Raw genomic sequence first — 20,668 nt, forward strand, 5'->3', positions numbered from 1 at the left:
TAAAAATAACAATTAATAAATGAAAAGGCATGAGTTAGTAAAAGCATCATGATGCCACGATTCATAAAGAGAATAAAACAGTGATTCCTAAATGAATATGTACCAGTTTATAAAAGGAGTGAATTAGTTATACTTATTATCAAAAGCTACGATTCAAGATACAACTTGATAAAAGGATATGTCTCCTCAATATTCAAAAGGTGTGTCTCCTTAATGTGAAGACATATATATGGAGGCTGCAAATGTAGATTGGAAAGTGGGTTGGAGAATATAGAGGAAAAGGCTGCATACACGTAGAGTAGAATTTTGTCTAGTTTATATCATACTTAAAGGTGATAAAGCAGACTCCAATACAGTGAATGAAGAGGAGTGTATTATGAAGAACCTTTGAGATTATTATCCTTCTTTTGAACAGATTTGGGTAGGGAATTAAGGCAGATTTATGATCAGACCTGTAGCAGACTTGAAGACAGATTGGTGATCAGACAATTGGCAGATTTGTGTGAAAAGTATATCAGATGTATAAGAGAGTTCTAATTCTTGTGACTACAATTTTGAATGAGGGGTTGGTGCCTCTAGTGAGTTGGTGCTCACAAAATTGAATGAGGGGTTGGTGCCTCTACAAGTTGTAAAAACTATCATTCATATAAAGCAAATTTATTGCCATGGTTTTCCCCCTATTCAAGGTTTCTACGTGTATGTTGTGGGCCTAACATATTTATGTTTTGAAAAAAAAAGTTGACATGCTTTTACTGCTGTTATGAAAATTATCTTGTGTAAAAGTATTTATTTCCTAGAAGTTTAGGATTCGAGGTCGTTACATAAACAGTTGATTTCCGGTATTGTCACATTCCCTAGAAGGTCATTAATGGCCGTTATATGTCAGTAGACATCATACAGTTGAAAAATCTTAATAGTTTGTAACCAAAGAGTCAATTGAACCTCTGTCTATACAAGTCGAGTAAGGGTGGTGAATATTGATAGCGCGTATAACGTGCTTGCTTAATTGAAACCTTGGCCAAGGTGGCATTGCCCTATGCATGTGACCACTAGTTCTTATGAACCAGATACACCTACTAGTCAAATGGTCATACTAGTTAGGGGGTACCTATAGAGTGTGCTCGACTAGATGTGTGTAGGTTCTAAACACCAAGCTTAGATGGCAAGATGGCAACTAGATCTCGTCCTTAGTCTACACCCTCGTGAAGGGTAGGGCCACTTCCAATTAGGAGTGTGGGGGACTTCCAGGTCTAAGGTTGGGAGGAAAAGCCCTTGATGATGCTCTCCCTCTTTCAAACTATGTTGAGGCTTGTTATAGAAGAATTCAGTTGGAAAGCTTCATGATTGTAATCTCTGAACTTTTATCTCTTCCATTGAAAATAAAAGTTATCATAATGAATTATTTTTCATATTGAATAGCATAATGATATATGTTCCATGTTATTGTTCATTAAAAGATTGACTTCCTTCAAATGAATTAGTTAGATTCTTCATATGATGAATAGTAGTTAGTTAGTTAGTTAATTTTTATTTTCAACTAAAGTAGTTAAGTTTATTTAGAAATTTTATTTTGTTATAGTTAGTAAACTATTTTCTTAAGTCTAGAATTACTGGCATGTTACAAAGAGAATGTGTTTTAGACTGTCAATGAGAATGATTAAAATTTGCTAGTCATTCCTGTAAAAGTTATTGCAATTTCCAATTTAATGAACAAGTTATATACTAGATGGTATGTTTAATATTTTGGTATTATTATTATGACCATAATATTATCGTCTTTCTTTTCTGCAGGTATGAAGAATGAACATGTATCGATTTCAATGTCATTCCTTTTCTTTTGAATGATGTATATATAGTAAAGCAATCACAATCAAGTGGCACCTTGATCGGACATGTCTTTTAGACATGTCCGACCAAGATGTCACTTGGTCGTGACTGTCTACTAATTCATTCGGTGTTTATGATAACTTAATCGGTGCCATTACTAAATGATAACAAATCGATAGACACACCCGATAATGAATCGGTGTCAAGGCAAATGTTAACCGATTGATATAACCACACCCAAATGAATCGGTGTCAAAGCAAATGTTAATAGATCGATAACTAATAGCATTATATATGTGCTACTGGGTTAATACCTCGATAGCATATTAATGCCAATCCATTTATGGATCGACATTAATGTGCTATCGGGTTACTAGCCCGATAGCATTAGATCGACGCTTAACTTTGTTAAGCAAGTTGTCGATCTAACCCATCTTTATCAATGTCAATATTATAATCAGATAAACATATTCAGTTCGGAAAGCATAATCAAAACAGAACAAGAGAGATTGATAGGTTAGGAGAGACGTATCTTGCATAAGCTACTAATGCATTAACACTCCCTCTTAGCTTTGGAAGATAGATAAAGTAACCTGCATCACATTTCTTTTTCATAATGTCAGTCTCTAAAATATATATCATCAATACATCTGATATGAAGTACCATCAGGATACAAGATACAAATATAAAACATCACTCTAATCATGTGATATAAAAGTTTCATCATTTCATTATGACAAGATATCACCTGAACACGTGATATCAGTATTGCCTAAACATGCAATACTAAGGATAAACATATGAGGATGGTTAAATCCTCATCTTATCCAAGTTGTGATATGTGCACAAGCATTTTATACAAATGTTTTATCACAACACCATCATGGCACATCCATGACATACCAGAGATCTTAACATGATAACTGGTTAGAGAATCATAAGATCGTCACCTTATGATGTCTGCATACAAGTGTTCATAATCTGAGAGATCGTCACCTCTTCGATATGAACACAGGGGGTGAAACCTAGAATGTCCCAACATGACAAAAGAAGTTTACACATTAAACGTCTTATTTACAAAGCAGCTTACCTTTCTATCATACCTAAACCTTTTCTGAAGTGATCAACCTTCACTCTGGAAAGTGGTTTGGATAGAATATCTGCAATCTGATCTCCTGTGCTAACATATTCCAATTTGATCACATTTTTGTCTACCATGTCTCGCACATAATGGTATGGAATCTCAATATGCTTGGATCTGTCATGAAATACTGGATTTATAGAAAGCTTTATACAGCTCTGGTTGTCACAATGGATGACAGTGGGTTTCATAGGTTCACCAAATAGTCCCACAAGCAACTTCCTAAGCCATACTGCCTCTCGAGCAGCCATGGAAGCTGCAATGTACTTGGCTTCGGTAGAACTCTAAGCTATAGAAGACTGTTTTCTGCTAATCCTAAACTGAAGCAACACCCTGAGGTGCTTTTCCTGTCAGTCACACTCCTAGCCCAATCTGAGTCTGTAAATCCATGTAGATCTAGATTGACTTTCTCATATTTGAGACCAAGGTTTAGAGTACCTTGTAAGTATCTCATAATGTGTTTCACTGCAATCAAGTGGATTTCCTTAGGTTCACACATAAACTGACTTAAGGCATTGACAACATAACAGATATCTAGCCTTGTATTCACCAGATACATCAGGGACCCAATCATCTGTCTGTAGAGTATAGGATCAGTGGAATGTGACTCTGCTGCTGCTTCCCTAAGTTTGTGTAAATTTGTTTCCATGGGAGAAGTCATGGGTCTGCAGTTATGCATTCCGAATCTCTTCAAAATGTCCAAGGTATACTTTCCTTGGTTTAGTATAATATTGTCAAAATTTTGCCATACTTCCAATCCTAGGAAGTAATGTAGGAGTCCTAAGTCCTTCATATCAAATTCTTTGGATAGATCATTCTTGCATTGATCTATAAGATAATCATTTCCTGTGATTAATAAGTCATCAACATATAAAATTAACATTAGCATATCACCTTTATTTCTTTTGTAGTAGAGATTAGGATCTGCATCATTTTTATAGAAGCCTAGTCCTGAGAGATAGGTGTCAATTTTTTCATACCAGGCCCTGGGGGCCTGTTTAAGCCCGTAGAGAGCTTTCTAGAGTCTGCACACATGAGACTCTGCATCATAATTTTCAAATCCTTCAGGTTGCTCTAGGTAGACTTCTTCTGAGATCTCACCATTTAGAAATGTTGTCTTAACATCCATTTGGTGTACCTTCCATCCTTTTGCTGCTGCAATGGCTAATACAGCTCTCACTGATGTATACCTGGCAACAGGTGCAGAGGTTTCTTCATAGTCTATTCCCTCCCTTTGTGAGAAGCCTTTGGCTACAAATCTGGCCTTGTGTTTCTCAATACTGCCGTCTGCAACATGTTTGATTTTGAATAACCATTTAGATGAAACCACATATTTCTTGGTTGGCCTAGGAACAATCTCCCAAACATCATTTTTCATAATGGATTGATACTCTTCAGACATGGCATCCTTCCATACTTGATGTTTAACTGCATCTGATACATTGTTTGGTTTAGTTTTAGAGAGATCATTCATAAGAGCAACATAGCTAGTGAATTTATTAGGTCTTTTGCTTTCCCTAAAGGTTCTTGAAGGAGCAGCAAACTTCTGAGCTTCTGCTACAGTCTTGGTGGCCCATAGAGGTCTTTTCTTGAGTTTTTCTCTAGGTGGGATTGGAGTTTCACCTATAGTTTCTTCAAGATTCTCCCTCTGAAGCTCAGGAGTAGGGTCTTCTTCTATGTTAGGAGTGGGGATATAGATTTCAGGCTCTATTGTACTTAGGGCTCTTTTGAAGGCTAAGTCTTCTTCAAATATTACATTCCTACTAAGTTTAATATTTTTCTGACCATGTATATATATTCTATAGGCCTTGGATGTTTCACTATATCCTACAAGTATTCTCCTTTTTCCAGAGGGTTCTAGTGTTAGTCTTTTCTCTTCAGGTATATGTATATAGACAGGACACCCAAATATCCTAAGGTGGCTAATATCTGGTTTTAGTTTGGTAAATACTTCCTCGGGAGTTTTATCTTCAAGATGAGAGTGAGGACATCTGTTTTGTATATACATAGCAGTGTTAGTTGCTTCTGCCCAAAGATTTATATTTAGATTCTGATCAAGAATCATGGCTTTGGCAGCTTCTATAATTGTCCTATTTTTCCTCTCAGCTACCCCATTTTGTTGAGGATTATAAGGTATTGTTAAGTCCCTCTTAATCCTTGAGTTTTTACAAAAATATCTAAATAATTCTGATGTGTATTCCCCCCCATTATCAATCCTTAGGGTTTTGATTTTGTTACCTGTGTAGTTCTCTATCAGTGATTTAAACTCTTTAAACCTACTAAGGATCTCTTCTGATTCTTTACACTTCAGAAAGTAGATCCAAGTTTTCCTAGAGTAGTCATCAACAAAAATTACATAATACAAACATCCTCCTAGAGAGGGAGCGGACATGGGTCCACATACATCAGAATGAACTAACTCTAATACTTTGCTTGTTTTCCTAGTACTATTATGGAAGGCACCCTTGATATTTTTACCTAGGGCACATCCCTTGCATGCCTCTGAATGATATTGTTGCAACTTAGGTAAACCTGTGACAAGGTTTCCCATAGATGACAAAGCTCTATAATTCAGGTGGCCTAGTCTTCTATGCCAGACCTCATTTGCATTTGTTGCTTCATGAATTAGGGCTAGGTTGGGCTCTGTGCACATCTCATACAAATAGCCTCATCTTTGACCAATGACTTTAGCTTTCTTGATGCAAGAGTTTCTCGGCCAAGCCAACACCTTGTTCTCCATGAAGGTTACTCTGTATCCGTTATCTTCTAGGGCTGATATGGAGACTAGATTTCTCTTGATGTCGGGGACATACAGTACTCCTTCGAGTTGCAATGATGTGCTTGTCTTCAGTTTGATGGTGCAGGAACCAATTCCTCTAACTGGATGTGAGGAATCATCTCCGATGGTTACTTCCTCTTCATTATCCTCTGTCATGGAGTCTAGCACTTCTCTAAACCCTGTAATGTGTCTGGATGAACCACTGTCGATCACCCAAGAGTTGGATTTATTTGATGCATGGCTTGTAAGTGCTGAGTAGAGGACATAGTTTTGGGAGTCATCTTCTCTTTTAGATTTTCCTGCTCTAGCAAATGTGGCTTGTTTGGCTCTCTCTGGACATTTTGCAACAAAGTGTCCGAACTTATCGCACCTATAGCATTGAATATGTGATAGGTCTTTCTTTGAAGTGTTCTTGCCTTGATGACCCTTCCTTTTCCTAAATTGCTTCTTTTTGATTGTCTTATTTGTGTTAGTATTTAGGACTTGAAAGTCTTTATCTATGTTCTTTTGTTTGATTCCCATCTTGTTCAATCTTGATTCTTCTTGAAGACAATCGTCCCTTAATCTTTCAAACTTAGGATACTTGGACCTCGCACTGATGCCTTGGACAAATGTACTCCATCCACTAGGCAACCCATCTAGAGCAATGAGTGTTAACTCTTTGCTTTGGATCTCGTAATCCAGAGTTGCTAGTTCATCTCTTAGAATTGATATCCGCATAAAGTAGGCGTTGATTGTCTCCCCCTTGTTCATGGTGATATGATTTATTTCTCGTTTTAATGCCAGAGATCGACTTGCATTTGATATCTCAAATGTGCTTTCAAGTGCTTTGAACATTTTATAGGCTGTCTGATGTTTTCTTATGATGGGCATTATGTTGATTCTCACCCCATCAACTATTATTTTCATTGCTTTTTCATTTCCTTCAATCCATGCGGTTTTGTCAGGTTCATTTTCAGGTTGATCATTTTTATCCACTTTGTTCTCCTTTGAGATCATCTGGATTCTGAACTTCCAAGCTGAAAAATCATCGCCACCTCCGAGTCTGTCTTCGAATCTGATTGCGCTGGCCATTGGAGAAATGTGATGTAGTATATAACCTTTGTTCTTAAATTATTCACAAAATTGAATAGCCTCAATTTCGATCAACGTGGCTCTGATACCATGTAAAGTTATTGCAATTTCCAATTTAATGAACAAGTTATATACTAGATGGTATGTTTAATATTTGGTATTATTATTATGACCATAATATTATCGTCTTTCTTTTCTGCAGGTATGAAGAATGAACAATTATCGATTTCAATGTCATTCCTTTTCTTTTGAATGATGTATATATAGTAAAGCAATCACGATCAAGTGGCACCTTGATCAGACATGTCTTTTAGACATGTCCGACCAAGATGTCACTTGGTCGTGACTGTCTACTAATTCATTCAGTGTTTATGATAATTTAATCGGTGCCATTACTAAATGATAACAGATTGATAAACACACCCGATAATGAATCGGTGTCAAGGCAAATGTTAACCGATCGATATAACCACACCCGAATGAATCGGTGTCAAAGCAAATGTTAACAGATCGATAACTAACAGCATTATATATGTGCTACTAGATTAATACCCTGATAGCATATTAATGCCGATCCATTTATGAATCGACATTAATGTGCTATCGAGTTACTAGCCCGATAGCATTAGATCGACACTTAACTTTGTTAAGCAAGTCGTCAATCTAACCCATCTTTATCAATGTCAATATTATAATCAGATAAACATATTCAGTTTGGAAAGCATAATCAAAACAGAACAAGAGAGATTGATAGGTTAGGAGAGACGTATCTTGCATAAGCTACTAATGCATTAACAATTCCCTGTCTCGAATCAAGTTGAAGATGATAGGAACTATGTTCAACATCACTTTGAAGAAGATTATTGCCCCTAATTGGTCCGAAGTGGAAATAGAAGACCCGAATGTATTGATGATACCAATTATGGCATATACACAAATATGGATGGATCAGCAAGTTAATAGGTTGAAAGAAAGAAATATCCCTTAAACCTATGACTTGATGGGAGACTTGGACTCACAATCTTCCGAGGATGACAACATGGAATTAGTACTGAGGAAGAAATAAATAGACAAGAAGGTGAAGTTCACAGGAAAAGGAAAGATATGGCTGAAACTTCACAATCTAAGAAGACAAAGAGAAAGGAAGTTTCTAGTGAAGAAACACAACAAAAAAGGCAAAAGTCAGGAATGACTAATTTGTCAGCCAACACTTCTTCAATACAGGGAATTGTCTCTTCAATGGATAGAAATGTAACATTAGTTGCAGAGAATGAATCACAAAAGGGAGTTGGAATTGATACAAGTGTTCTAGAAGGTCAAAGTGTCAACGAATCTTTGGAATCTATTCAACAACAAAACTAGGAGAGAAATATCTCTCAAGGCATGGAGGTTCTTCTTGATGACCACTCGATGGAATCAGGCACAAAACCAATTGAGGAAGTCCTAAAGGATGCAAATATGGTTTTTCCAAATAAAGATTTTAATGAAGGAATGATATCAACACTTCAAGGATTTCAATAAAATAAAGAGTTAAGTGAAGATGTAGAACAATCCAAAGCTTCCGAATGGTTAAAGAATACAATGAAGAAGAAGGCTATAATAGAGAGCAATCCAACTAATGACATGGAGGATTTTCTAGGGTGGATAGGTAAGATTGTAGAAAAGAAGCAAGCCAAGAAATACTCCAAGATTACAAAAGAGAGTTTGGGATCACACATGGTGCAAGTTGCAGTTCCAAAAGTTGACAAGGCATAATATATATCACTCCAAAAGAGTATGAAGTTGTGACTGTTGATTTGGGACCAACAAGAAAAGAACACGAGGTTGAGGAATTGGATGAATCCATGAAAGCAATCAAGGAGAGATGGAGAAAAGAAGAATCAACTCAACGCGGAAGTCAAGGAATTGAAAGATTATATATGACATTTGATGAATCCAATTCAGCAAGCTGAAGGAAAATTTGTCCCTCCTACAACACTTTCAAAGGAATCAGTTGAAGATTTGGAAGGAATAAAGTCGATAGCACAAGTAGCAAAGAAATGGATTGGAAGTGTATTTGATTAAGCAAATGAATTCATTGAGGAATTTGTACAAATATATGAGAGAGTTGTATCAATTCAGGATAGGATTCAAGTCATACTTTCCTTGTGTGATGAATTTTAGGTTGTTCAAGAAAAGACCATTCCACGTTTGCATGTGCTAATGGATATTCCCAAACAAACTTTGGTGGATGGAAATGTGATGGAAGAAAATCAAGCATTTGACTTTCACCAATCGTATTGTGCATTGATGATGAGAAAGGAAGTTTTTGAGAAGGTAAAAGAAGATTGCACTCAGTTAGGGGGCATGGTCAAGGGAATTCGAGATAGAATCCTCATTGTTGTGGAGGTAATGTTTGAAAAAAAGTGAATGATGATAGAGATATGAATGTGAATGAACTGAAAGATAAAATGAAAAGTATCTTCTTCAAAGCCACAAGTTCCATTTCGGAGGATCATTTGGAGGATGTTGCTTCATTCATGACTTTCATGAATAGCGTTCAAGAACAAGGACCAGAATGGGAAAAGATATTTGCCATGTGTATAGCTGACTTGGCAATCATTAAGTACAAAGTGGAGACCACACCAAGTCCACCAATGGAAGAGCTTGACATCATCATGTCCAGATTCATTGAATTTTCTATCAAAGAAAGAGATTAAGGAGCGCACATTCCTAGAGAATAGTTTGTTATAGTCCTAGGTGGCATTGAATTTTCCTATTTACTTTTGCTCCTTGCAAATTGTTCCAATGAGGTTACTTTATTTTTCATTGGTCTATATTTAATAAAAGTTAGTGGATTAGGTGGTAGTTGTAACTAACTCCACTTAGGGCTTCTTTGATTTATCTTGGTCGTTGATTTAAAATCAATCTGGGCTCTTGGTTTGTAATTGAAATCCCTATATAAGGCTTCCTCATTTCATTTGTAGCAAGAGACTTTTGGTGAAATTGTTGTGGAAATACTGCCAAAATAGATGCAAACTCATTGAAGCTTGGTGAGAACTTGTGTTGTTTTCGGATACTTATCAAATTAGTTTAAGATTTGTTTACATCAAGTTGCATAGTTGAATGGAAGACATTGTTTTAGATTCATGGTGAAACCTATATGTTCATACCATTTGTAATTTGTTGGTTGCAATTTGCAGTACATGGTTAGTTTGAACTTTGAACTCATTTGAAAGCTTAACTTCAATTGCTTTATGCTCATTGATTCACATGCCTATGGTGTTGATGTGTTTAAGTGATTTAAAAATCATTTGCATACCCCTTGAAGATTGCATCATCTTTGTGTAGTTGTTTCCTTATGGTGAAGCAAAGCTTGGTTTGGTTTCACTAAGTCTACAATAGTTTCTTGCATTGTTAGAGGTAGATTAGATTCCTAAACCCTTATCCTTTTTGCATTTTGTTTTAAAAGATCTTTCTTAGGATTAGTTGGAAAGCCCTATTGCAAAATCATACATTATTCAAAGGAAAATAATTGATAAAGATTCCAAATAATTGTGTAAGTCCCTTTTTGTAAACAGCAAAATCACATCATTCGCTGAGTCTATCCATTGCAAAGTCGCATTGTTCACATTGTAAACCTTGGTGTTGCCTTATTTGATCACATAGTTTAGCATTGGAGGTTTCCTTGTTCAAGACATGATAGAATACTTGGTGTTTATTGTGTTGGCGAGTGTCACAAAACATGCGTCAACACTTACCAAGGTCTGAATTTTAACAATCAATGCCTTAAAAACATATCAAAAAAGTTTCACGCCAATATTAAGAATAGAATTTCAGAAAAAACAATAATATTGCCAACCTTTGGTGTAAGAGGACGCTTTTCAGGATGATAACTCTTCTGAAACAGTAAGAAAACAATCACTGCCACAAGTAAAACATCCACAATTATGTGCCCTACAACATACCAAAAGATATAGATAGTCATGCCCTCATTCAAGTCTGAAGAAAATCACAAATGTAAAAGATACCCTTTAACTTCAAATATTTATTTTGAGCTTACAATCAACTTGAACTCCAAAAAGTACTGCTCCAGCAAAAGAAGTGTCAAGTGACCCAAACAAATGATCCTTCAAATCTGTTATAATGATCTGGAATCCATTGCCCATTTTAACACAAAAAACCAAATTCTGAGCCAGATCCCAAGCCTTTCAGTTCTCAACCTGTTGTCAATAACCACTAAAATTTCTCATTTGCAACTAAAACAGTAATGTTTCTTTTTTAATCACTAAGCATAGAGTAAATGCCTATTTAGACTAAAATAATGTTTCTACATATATTCCAAACAACTAACAAATTTTTCTCTACTTAGAAATTCACATTTTGTAAGAAAAAAAATTTGTTCTGCAAATTAAGACAGCAGTTGCACAAACACAGCAACCTGCATATCACCAAACAGTGAAAAACATAAGCAATGCTGTTTAATTTTTTTATAATTCATCTGTTTTCGATTTTGTCTTTTTCAAAAACTTAGAATATGATACCAGGTTGTAGAAAAAGGGATGCCTGTTTAAATATCATTTAAAAAGGGTGAACTTTTTACAATGGTAAATATGATTATTAACTATTGGGGAGAGAACCTCCTTCCACCATAGCTGAGATATAATTTTTCGTACTTCTATCACAAAACTGAATCATATAAAGCCCACTCCTCTATCATTTTATACAAGTAGCGTTAACATAAAGGGCATGCCCACTGGATTTTGAACTTTATTCACCTTACCACTCAACCACAATGTGACACACCTCCACCATTTCCTCTTGGTTCAGGTCAATATGAAAACCGCCTCATGGTTACTATTTGTTTTCTCTTACTCCAGTTTGATTTCCAATAGCAATTGGGGTGCCTAGACAGTTAAAATGGTTGGTTTACTAAGCATGCATACAAATTTGGATGTGTTTGAAGAAATATGTTGTTCCCAACAACTATTATTTTTTAAGGATAGTAAATTCAACAAGATAGATGTGCTTTGATTCTAAGCTTAGGAAGTTAGAAGATTGTAAATTGGATACGCTGCTTCTTACTCATTCTGCACCCAAAAGCCATGGAAACATTTAGCTTATTTATAGCAATTATTGAAATTATAAATTTTGTGTTTTGTGAGGGAGGCCAAAATAAACACCTTGCACACTCAATTATACCTATTCAATGCTATCTTTGTGCTCATGATAGACATAATTACACAAATGGTTGAACCACTACCAATTTTGGAATCATACCATAGGTGACCGTGATACGACAATCACAAAGGTAGAAATGTGTCAAATAGAGATGAATAGGAAGAACCCATTATAAAATTACACTAGAGTATGTGGGCTGAAAAATATAGTAATATCTATACAAGATGAAAGTACTAGCATCTTTTAGTAGAGTAACACGTGCCAAAGGGCTAATTGCAAAATTCTTTTCTCTTTGACATGTTTTATAATTCCCACATTCATGAGAAAAAAACTACAAGGTAGTTTACAAATAATATTGCATATGCTCAAGTGTGAAGAGAGAAAAGAGAAGTGTGGCCTTGGAAGTAGCAATCCTCATAAGCATGGTATTATTTACTGTATTAGAGATGATTAGTCCCACATGTGTGGAAGAAAAACATTGAATGAGCTTTATAAAGAAAACATGGATAGATATGATGTGAAAAGGAGGACAAAGAAGGGCACAGCCTTAGTCTTGTAAACCAAACACTTTATAAGCATAGTAGAGTTGGGATTTCTTTAATGAATAGGGAAATTCAATCCCACATTCATGATGAGAAGAGTTGCTAGGCTGTTTATAAGGAAAAATGATTGTAGCTTGTGATAGACGGAGACATGGGAAATGGGATAATGTCTCCCCACCATGCACCAAGTGGCGGAGGCTTAAGAATTCTCTTGCATGCATCCATATTTTGAATTCATTGCCAAAGATTGCTAGGCGCCTGCAAACTAGAGTGATTTGCCCTAGGTCCAAGCCAATATAAAGATATTATTCTGAAAGATCCCGGATAGATCTTTGCTGTTAACCTGCTGTAATTTTTTATTTTTAATTTTGTTTTCCTGTTTATTTAAGTTTTTCTTATAGAACTAGACAGAAGTGCAGAAAGGGTTGTTTGTTTTTGTGTTTTTGATTGTTTTATAGCATAGGAAGGAATAGATAACAGCAAATATGAAGCAATACTGAAATAAATGAGGTATACAGCAAAAGTCAGAATTATTGCAAATCATACCAGGCAGATTTGTCTGAATTACAAAGCCAAACAATGAATCCAATGTATTTCCCAAGCTATCATACAAATTCGAAGTCAAACTGGAAGATGAAGAATGTTCTCCAACCCCACATACACTGGAAGTGAATACAAGCAATACCCTATACACCACGTGGTGTATTTGCTGCAAATGGCATTCCTCTAGCTGCAATGAACCACGTCTCCACTGGAAAGATGGTAGGCTACGCTGAAACCCTACTGAGAATTGATGCCTCTGTCCTTAATCACCACGCACAATGCCTTATAAGTCCGGTGCCAAAGATTGCTGAGGGCTACGTCCCAGCCAATCCTAATCCTGGGGTTTGCGTCCCAGTCTAGAAATCGCTCTCCAGAGCAAATTCATACAAGTTGTCAAATATGCAAAAGATAATCATAGAATGAAGCTCCTATCCCCTTATAACCCCTCTCAATTGCAAATCGAACCCTAATTGTCTCCAAGTGGCGTGGTCTAGTGGAAATGTTATAATTTCTTATTTTAAAGTGGTCATGTTACTAGAAAATGACCTTTTTCCCCATAGACAGAAATCCGCTCACTGAATTGCCCTGAGACCAAAGAGAAAGATTTAAAGAATTTCAAGATCTTTCCAACGAGCTATCACACAATAGGATGCGCATCCAGATGAGGCCAAAAATCCCCTTATTACTCCAAAATGGCTAACAACTTAGCCTTATTTAATTATTAAACGCTAACTTAGGAAATATTAAAAATATAACCCAAATAGCCACAAAATGCCCAACTGACATTACAAACCCTAAAATCATCCTGTCACCTGTCTGTGACCGAAGTCGGAAATCAAGGATTCACTGGTAGTCTCATCCCTAAAATCTAGGGATGCTCCTAAAATTTAGGAAACAAGCCCAATCTCTCTGAAACTGAACCCAAAGAGGCATCTCATGGAGACCCAACCTTGGGCATGATCAAACCTCCTAAAAAGTAGGAACTGCCTCCTAAAAACAAGGAATGTCTCCCAACTGATCAATAACTGCTAGAACACCAAGTCTCCAACACTGAATAACCAAACCGGGTCTCTGTCCAACCCTGTCAGCCTACAAGACCCCATAATAAGCTGACTCACATGTCTCTGCTAGACTGAGCTAGAGTGGGGACATGACATATTCTATAGAAACTTTTGATAACAAAGATCTTTAAATGGGCTTTAAAAATATTTATTTTCATTAAAATTCAAAATCCATTATGGAATATAATTATTGTAACTTGGCAAAAGAATGTAATTGTTTATTTGGCCAATATTTATTACTTATAATTTTGGTGTATTTAAGTGAGACCTCAAGCCTTATCCAAGGAATCAACTATTTTGAAATATTGAACATGTAGTTGACTAAGGAAACCTACATGACACTAATTTACCACAGCTATTTAGGTAACCTAAATTAACGGGATTGAGCTAAATGAATTAATATTATTATTAAGGCTAAATGAACCGTTCAACCTACATAAACTACCCTTATTTTATGCATAAACCTAGATTGGAAATTAGTACAATAAAAATGAGACAAGACAAGAGTTAGTGTATTGGACAAATCAAATCAATTAACATTGAGGTGAATGAATAACAATTATTGACCTTGGCTAGATATTTATTAATCATCGTATCAGGTTTGGATAAACATTATTGAGCACCAAGAAACTATTTGTCGTTGATGATTGTTGTGTTTAATGCATTGTTTTTTCTATGCTGGATTGTATGTTGTAAGGCAGATTAGATATTGTTATGTGGTGTAAGATGTTGATTTATAGCACCAAATAGACTGAATCTTGATAGTATGCATGTTGTACCACATTTTGATTACCATGTCATATTGTGAGCAATTGAGGAGATTAGTTTTTGGGCATTCTAGGGTGTCCATTACAGTGGTATCAGAGCAGAAGATTCTGCCATCTTGTGGGAAACTTTCACCAAAACATATTGCAGAAATAAAACAGGTCCAGAATGTATGATTGAGCATGCGACAGGGGCATTATAATTTTCGCAATACCAGGGCCAGACAAAATAGAAATCCGGATAGTCAGAGTGAGCAGTCTAGTTCATCCGTGCAGGTGGACATAGAATCCAGTCATACAGACATAGAGGAAATATTCTTCGATCAGGACAGCAGTATGGGTGACCGAGATGAGAGGAATATCGTTCCAGATCAGGGGGAGGTAATGTTCAGACAGTTACTGGGTACGTTAGAGCAAGGGCAGCGTATGCAGCAGGAGCAGAATAGGCGAATGGACATGATGTTGCAGCTTATGGCTAGACAGATGGGCGTTAATATTAATCCAGGTGATGCCAACAATGGAAACAATAACAATGGGGGAAACGATAACAATAGGGGCAATGATAATAATGGAGGCCGAGGCAACAACAATGGCCCTGAGAATAACATTAATGGTAATAATGGACATGGCAACAATGGGATTGAGGCGGATAACTTTAGACACATTGCACACCCAGCTCGAACAACGAGCTCGAGACCTCTTCTACCCACCTTTCCACCTAGGGATCCGGTTCAACCAGTGAACGAACCGCAGATTACTGAGTTACAGGGTCAGTTCAGGAGGGACTGGGAGGCCAGTGGACCCGAGTTTCAGGCGGATATTTCCCTCAGAGATTATATGGACTTGAGGATGAGACATATGCCCAGAGCAGGAGGGAGGAATCAGAATTTTGAGCTAAGAAAGAAAGTTGGAAAAATTTCCTTGCCTTATTATGATGCTTCAGGGAAGATGACTGCACGAGCTTGGGTGCAGAAGGTAGATACATACTTACAACTTAATCCTATGCCTGAGGAGGAGGCTATCAAGTATGCGGCTATGCATTTGGACGGCGTTGCGCATGAATGGTGGCATCATGGCATGGTGACTCTGGGGCATAATCAGATTACATCCTATGAGGAATTCACAGAAAGATTGATTGAGAGATTTGACACTAGGGATCCCGAGTTACATTTCAAGGAGCTAGCACAGTTAAAACAGACAGGTTCGGTGGATGCTTACATCGCCGAGTTTCAGCGGTTGTCTGTACTTGTTACTGATATCTCTCCTAGGAGATTGTTGGTGTTATTTTGTGATGGGCTTGCTGATCCATTACGTGGTTGGGTGAAGGGACATGATCCACTCACCTTAGCAGAAGCAACTAAAAAGGCACGAGATTTAGCCCCTTCGGTATACAAAGGAAAATACCATTCAACAGATTCTTCCTACCGCAAGGACAAAGACAAAAAACCATTTCAGAAAGAGTATAACAAACCCAAAGAAGGATCAAAAGGACTAGACAGTGAAACCTTGAATGAACTTCGAAAGAAGAAACTGTGCTTCCAGTGTAGAGAGCCTTGGGACTTATCTCATAAATGCCCTCTCAAGGCTAAGGCAAATCAAATGGAGTATTTTTCAGCAGAGGAGTCAGAGTCAGAGGGGGAGGATCAGCACTCCGATTCAGATGAGAGTAGTACTACAGAGAGGAGCAGAACTGCTGAGGATGACAGATCATTGGCACGGTTAACCGGGGCTCAGAAGGTAATCACCTTTAAGGTGAGAGGTACTATCCAGGGACAGAAGGTGATTTCCCTTATTGACACTGGGGCTACGCATAACTTTATTGATACACAGTTGGTAGCCAGGAGAGGCTTACAGACAGAGGAGCATGATGGTTTTAGAGTCATGGTGGCTAATGGCCAAAAGCTAATATGTACTCAGAAGGTTTCGAATCTTCACATTAGATTTGGAGATGGTTATGAGTTGGAGGATGATTTCTATGTTGTGGACATGGGAGATTACGACGTCATCCTCGGTATGACATGGATGGCATCGCTGGTTGAGTTCACTTTCAATCTAGCGAAGTTGGAGATGAGGTTTCAGCATGAGGGTAGGACTGTTGTGCTCAGGGGACTTTCAGATGGGAGTTGCAGGGTAGTGTCTTTGAGGAGAATGGAGAGACTTTTTCGACATAATGACATAGAGTGGGCAACAGAGTGCTTAGTTATGCCAGCTTCACCGGAGCCTCGAGTGAAGAGTCATCCACCAGATATACAGGAGATACTTGACAGGCATGCCAAGGTATTTGGTGATATTCCTCATGGGGTTCCTCCCGATAGGGGTGAAGAGCATGTTATTGAGCTCGAGGAGGGAGCCAAACCAGTGATGATCACTCCCTATCGTCATCCTAAGAAACATAAGGATGAGATAGAGAAGGCAATTAAGGAGTTGTTGGAAATGGGGCACATCAGGCCAAGCAAAAGCCCATTTGCTTCAGCAGTTGTCTTGGTTAAGAAGAAGGATGGAACAATGCGCATGTGCATTGACTACAGGGCCTTGAACAAAAAAACCATTAAGAACAGGTACCCCATTGCGCGGATAGATGAGCTGATAGATGAGCTACATGGGGCATGTGTATTCACAAAGATAGATTTGAGATCAGGGTATCATCAGATCAATATGAGAGCAGAGGACATTGAGAAAACAGCTTTTCGGTGTCACTATGGTCATTTTGAGTTTCTGGTTATGCCATTTGGGCTAACCAATGCTCCTGGTACTTTTCAGAGTTGCATGAACCAGGTGTTTAGGGGGCAATTGAGGAGATACGTTTTGATTTTCTTTGATGATATTTTGATCTTTAGCAAGACATGGGGGGAGCATTTACAACATCTTGAGGAGGTGCTATCTATTTTGGAGAGAGAGTCCCTGTATGCCAAGGAGTCTAAGTGTGAGTTCGGGATGACAGAGCTTTTGTACCTTGGTCATATTATCAGTGCAAAGGGAGTTTGGGTGGATCCTGAAAAGATTAGAGCTATTGTTGATTGGCCCACACCTACGAACCTTACTCAGCTTAAGGGGTTCTTTGGCTTATGTGGTTTTTATAGGAGATTTGTTAAGGGGTTTTCTTAGACAGCTGCTCCCTTGACAGATCTTACTAAGAAGGGGGCCTTCATGTGGACAGAGGCAGCACAGAGGTGTTTTGAGCATTTCAAGCAGGTGATGTCTTCGTGTCCAGTTCTAGCTCTACCAGACTTCACGAAGCCCTTTGAGCTTCATTGTGATGCATCGGGTGATGGGATTGGAGCAGTATTGATGCAGGAGAAGCACCCCATTGCTTTTGAGAGTAGGAAGCTCCGAGGTGTGGAGAGGAGCTATTCTATTTATGATCGTGAGATGTTGGCCATCATGCATGCCTTGGCCAAATTCCGATCCTACTTGGTTGGAGGGAAGTTTGTGATCAAGACGGATCACAATAGCATAAAGTATTTCATGAGCCAGCGAGACTTGAATGACAGGCAGCAGAAGTGGGTCACTAAATTGCAGGCTTATGACTTTGACATTGAGTTTGTCAAAGGGAAGAGGAATGTAGTAGCTGATGCCTTATCCAGAAGACCTCACATTTGTGCTCTTGCAGAGATTACAGGAGATTGGAGGGATAAGATTATAGCAGAGTATGTTGGGGATACTTGGGCGTCTGGTTTGATTTCAGGTACTACGCAGGATGATCGCTATGAGGTGATAGATGGATTGATCAGATTTCAGGACAGAGTTTACTTGATTCCGTCATCACAGTTGAGAGAAGCGATACTTAGGGCATTTCATCATGCACCTACAGCTAGGCATCCGGGGGTCTTCAAGACCTATAGGCAGATCCGAGAGCGATTCTCATGGAGAGGGCTCAAGGATGATGTTTAGAGGTATGGCAGGGAGTGTGCAGTTTGCCAGCAGAATAAGGGAGAGCACACGTTCCCTGCAGGTTTACTACAGCCCTTGCCCATCCCAGATAGGAAATGGGAAAGTATTTCAATGGACTTTATCACTGGGTTGCCACGAGTGCAAGGGAGGGATTGCATCTATGTGGTGGTAGACCGCTTAATGAAGTTCGCTCACTTCTTTGCTATTCCGTCCACTTACACAGCAGCACAGGTGGCAGATCTTTTCTTCAGAGAGATATTCAGGTTACATGGGCTACCTAGATTCATTGTCAGTGATCGGGATAGTAAATTTATGAGTATTTTCTGGCAAGAGTTGTTTACGTTGTGTGGCACAGATCTTACACCCAGCACTAGTTATCATCCGCAAACAGATGGGCAAACAGAGATTGTGAATAAATGGGTGGAGGGATATTTGAGGAACTATGTGACTACACAGCAGAGGGCTTGGGTTAGATGGTTGCATATGGGAGAATACTGTTACAACACTACATATCATATGTCCATCAGGATGACACCCTTCATGGCACTTTATGGTTATGAAGCACCAAGCTTCATGGATCTGGTTTTGGGGGACAGCAGGGTGCCCAAAGCGAAAGACTTATTGCAGGATAGTCAGGATATCCTGAGAGTGCTCAAGGAGAACATACAGCAAGCTCAGAATCAACAAAAGTTGTATGCTGATCAGCACAGGGTAGAGTGCAGTTTCGAGGTAGGGGATATGGTATACTTGAGGCTACAGCCATATAGGCAGTCATCTCTCAAGAGGAGCGGGGTAGAGAAGCTGAAGCCTAGATTTTATGGTCCCTACAGGGTGATTCGCAGAGTGGGCGAAGTCGCCTATGAGCTTGAGCTTCCAGAGGGCAGTCGAGTACACAATGTATTTCATGTGTCTAGGCTTAAGAAAGCTATTGGTCAGAGTGTAGTACCTTCTGTAGATTTACCCCCTTTGGATGAGGAGGGGAAGCTCGTGTTAGTACCTGAGGCTATTCTGGACACCAGAGTGAGGAAACTCAGAAACAGGATAGTGAAGGATTATTTGGTCAGATGGAGAGACCTGCCGGAGGAAGATGCTACATGGGAGAATGAGCAAGTGATACAGCAGGCTGGACTGAGATTGCTTGAGGACAAGCAATTTCAAGGGGGGCGGACTGTAATGTCCCCACTCTAGCAGATTGACCAAGCATATGTGCGTTAGCCTAGCTCTACATGGTCCCGAGGGCTAACGAAGGGTTTAAAGGGATCCTGGAGTGTTTTGGCCTAGTCATTTCCAGTTTGGGCCAAAACGAAGTTGATTTACTTAGTTTCAGGCATACTTACTATTTTTAGTAAGTCAGCAGAACACAACGGAGGCTAGTTTTGGTGATTGGATTTGATACTCCTTGGCGAGAGCTTTCCAATGAGCTATCACTCACGCTATTCGGAGTCCGATTGCTAATATATTTTAATGCCTGAAGTTTTATTAAAGTAACATTTAATTTAATTGTAAAATATTAAAGTGTTACTTTAATATTTATTTTATGGAGATATGTGTAAATCAAAGGGGCAACCAAGGGAGACATAAGTGAATATTTTAATATGTTTTATATTGAACATGTTTTATCCCACATTGTTTGAGTGAGTTGGGTCGCCCCTTGGAGAAAGAATAAAAGGGAGCTTTTGTGGCTTCATTGGGGGGGTGGAATATGAGAAGAATTTGGTGTGTGAGTTGCAGATCCATTCTTGGCATTAGAGGACGTCTATCCCCTCTTGTGACATTCTAGACGTCATTCCCTTGGGGTTTGGCCTTTGGAATCCTTTGCGATCAGCTTCATTTACAGGCAGATTGGGTGCATTTTTCAGCCACAGGCAGCAGCATTATTTGGTTG

General features: G+C 38.4%; 1 protein-coding gene across 7 annotated transcripts in view; it reads right to left on the reverse strand.

Annotated features, from left to right (window-relative positions):
* The window catches only part of LOC131075956 (long chain base biosynthesis protein 1), a 289,362-nt gene that overhangs the window by 179,227 nt on the left and 89,467 nt on the right, over positions 1–20,668 (reverse strand). For all 7 annotated transcript variants that reach the window (XM_058012951.2, XM_059211149.1, XM_059211150.1 and 4 more), the window contains 2 exons: positions 10,865–11,024; positions 10,664–10,758 (listed from right to left, as the gene is read on the reverse strand). In XM_058012951.2, the coding sequence (XP_057868934.2) occupies positions 10,664–10,758; positions 10,865–10,970 (201 nt within the window). In that variant the 5' untranslated portion in view covers positions 10,971–11,024. The remainder of the gene's footprint in view (positions 1–10,663; positions 10,759–10,864; positions 11,025–20,668) is intronic.

The sequence above is a fragment of the Cryptomeria japonica genome, chromosome 9, assembly GCF_030272615.1.
Source record: "Cryptomeria japonica chromosome 9, Sugi_1.0, whole genome shotgun sequence".
In the NCBI taxonomy this organism is placed as follows: Eukaryota; Viridiplantae; Streptophyta; class Pinopsida; order Cupressales; family Cupressaceae; genus Cryptomeria; species Cryptomeria japonica.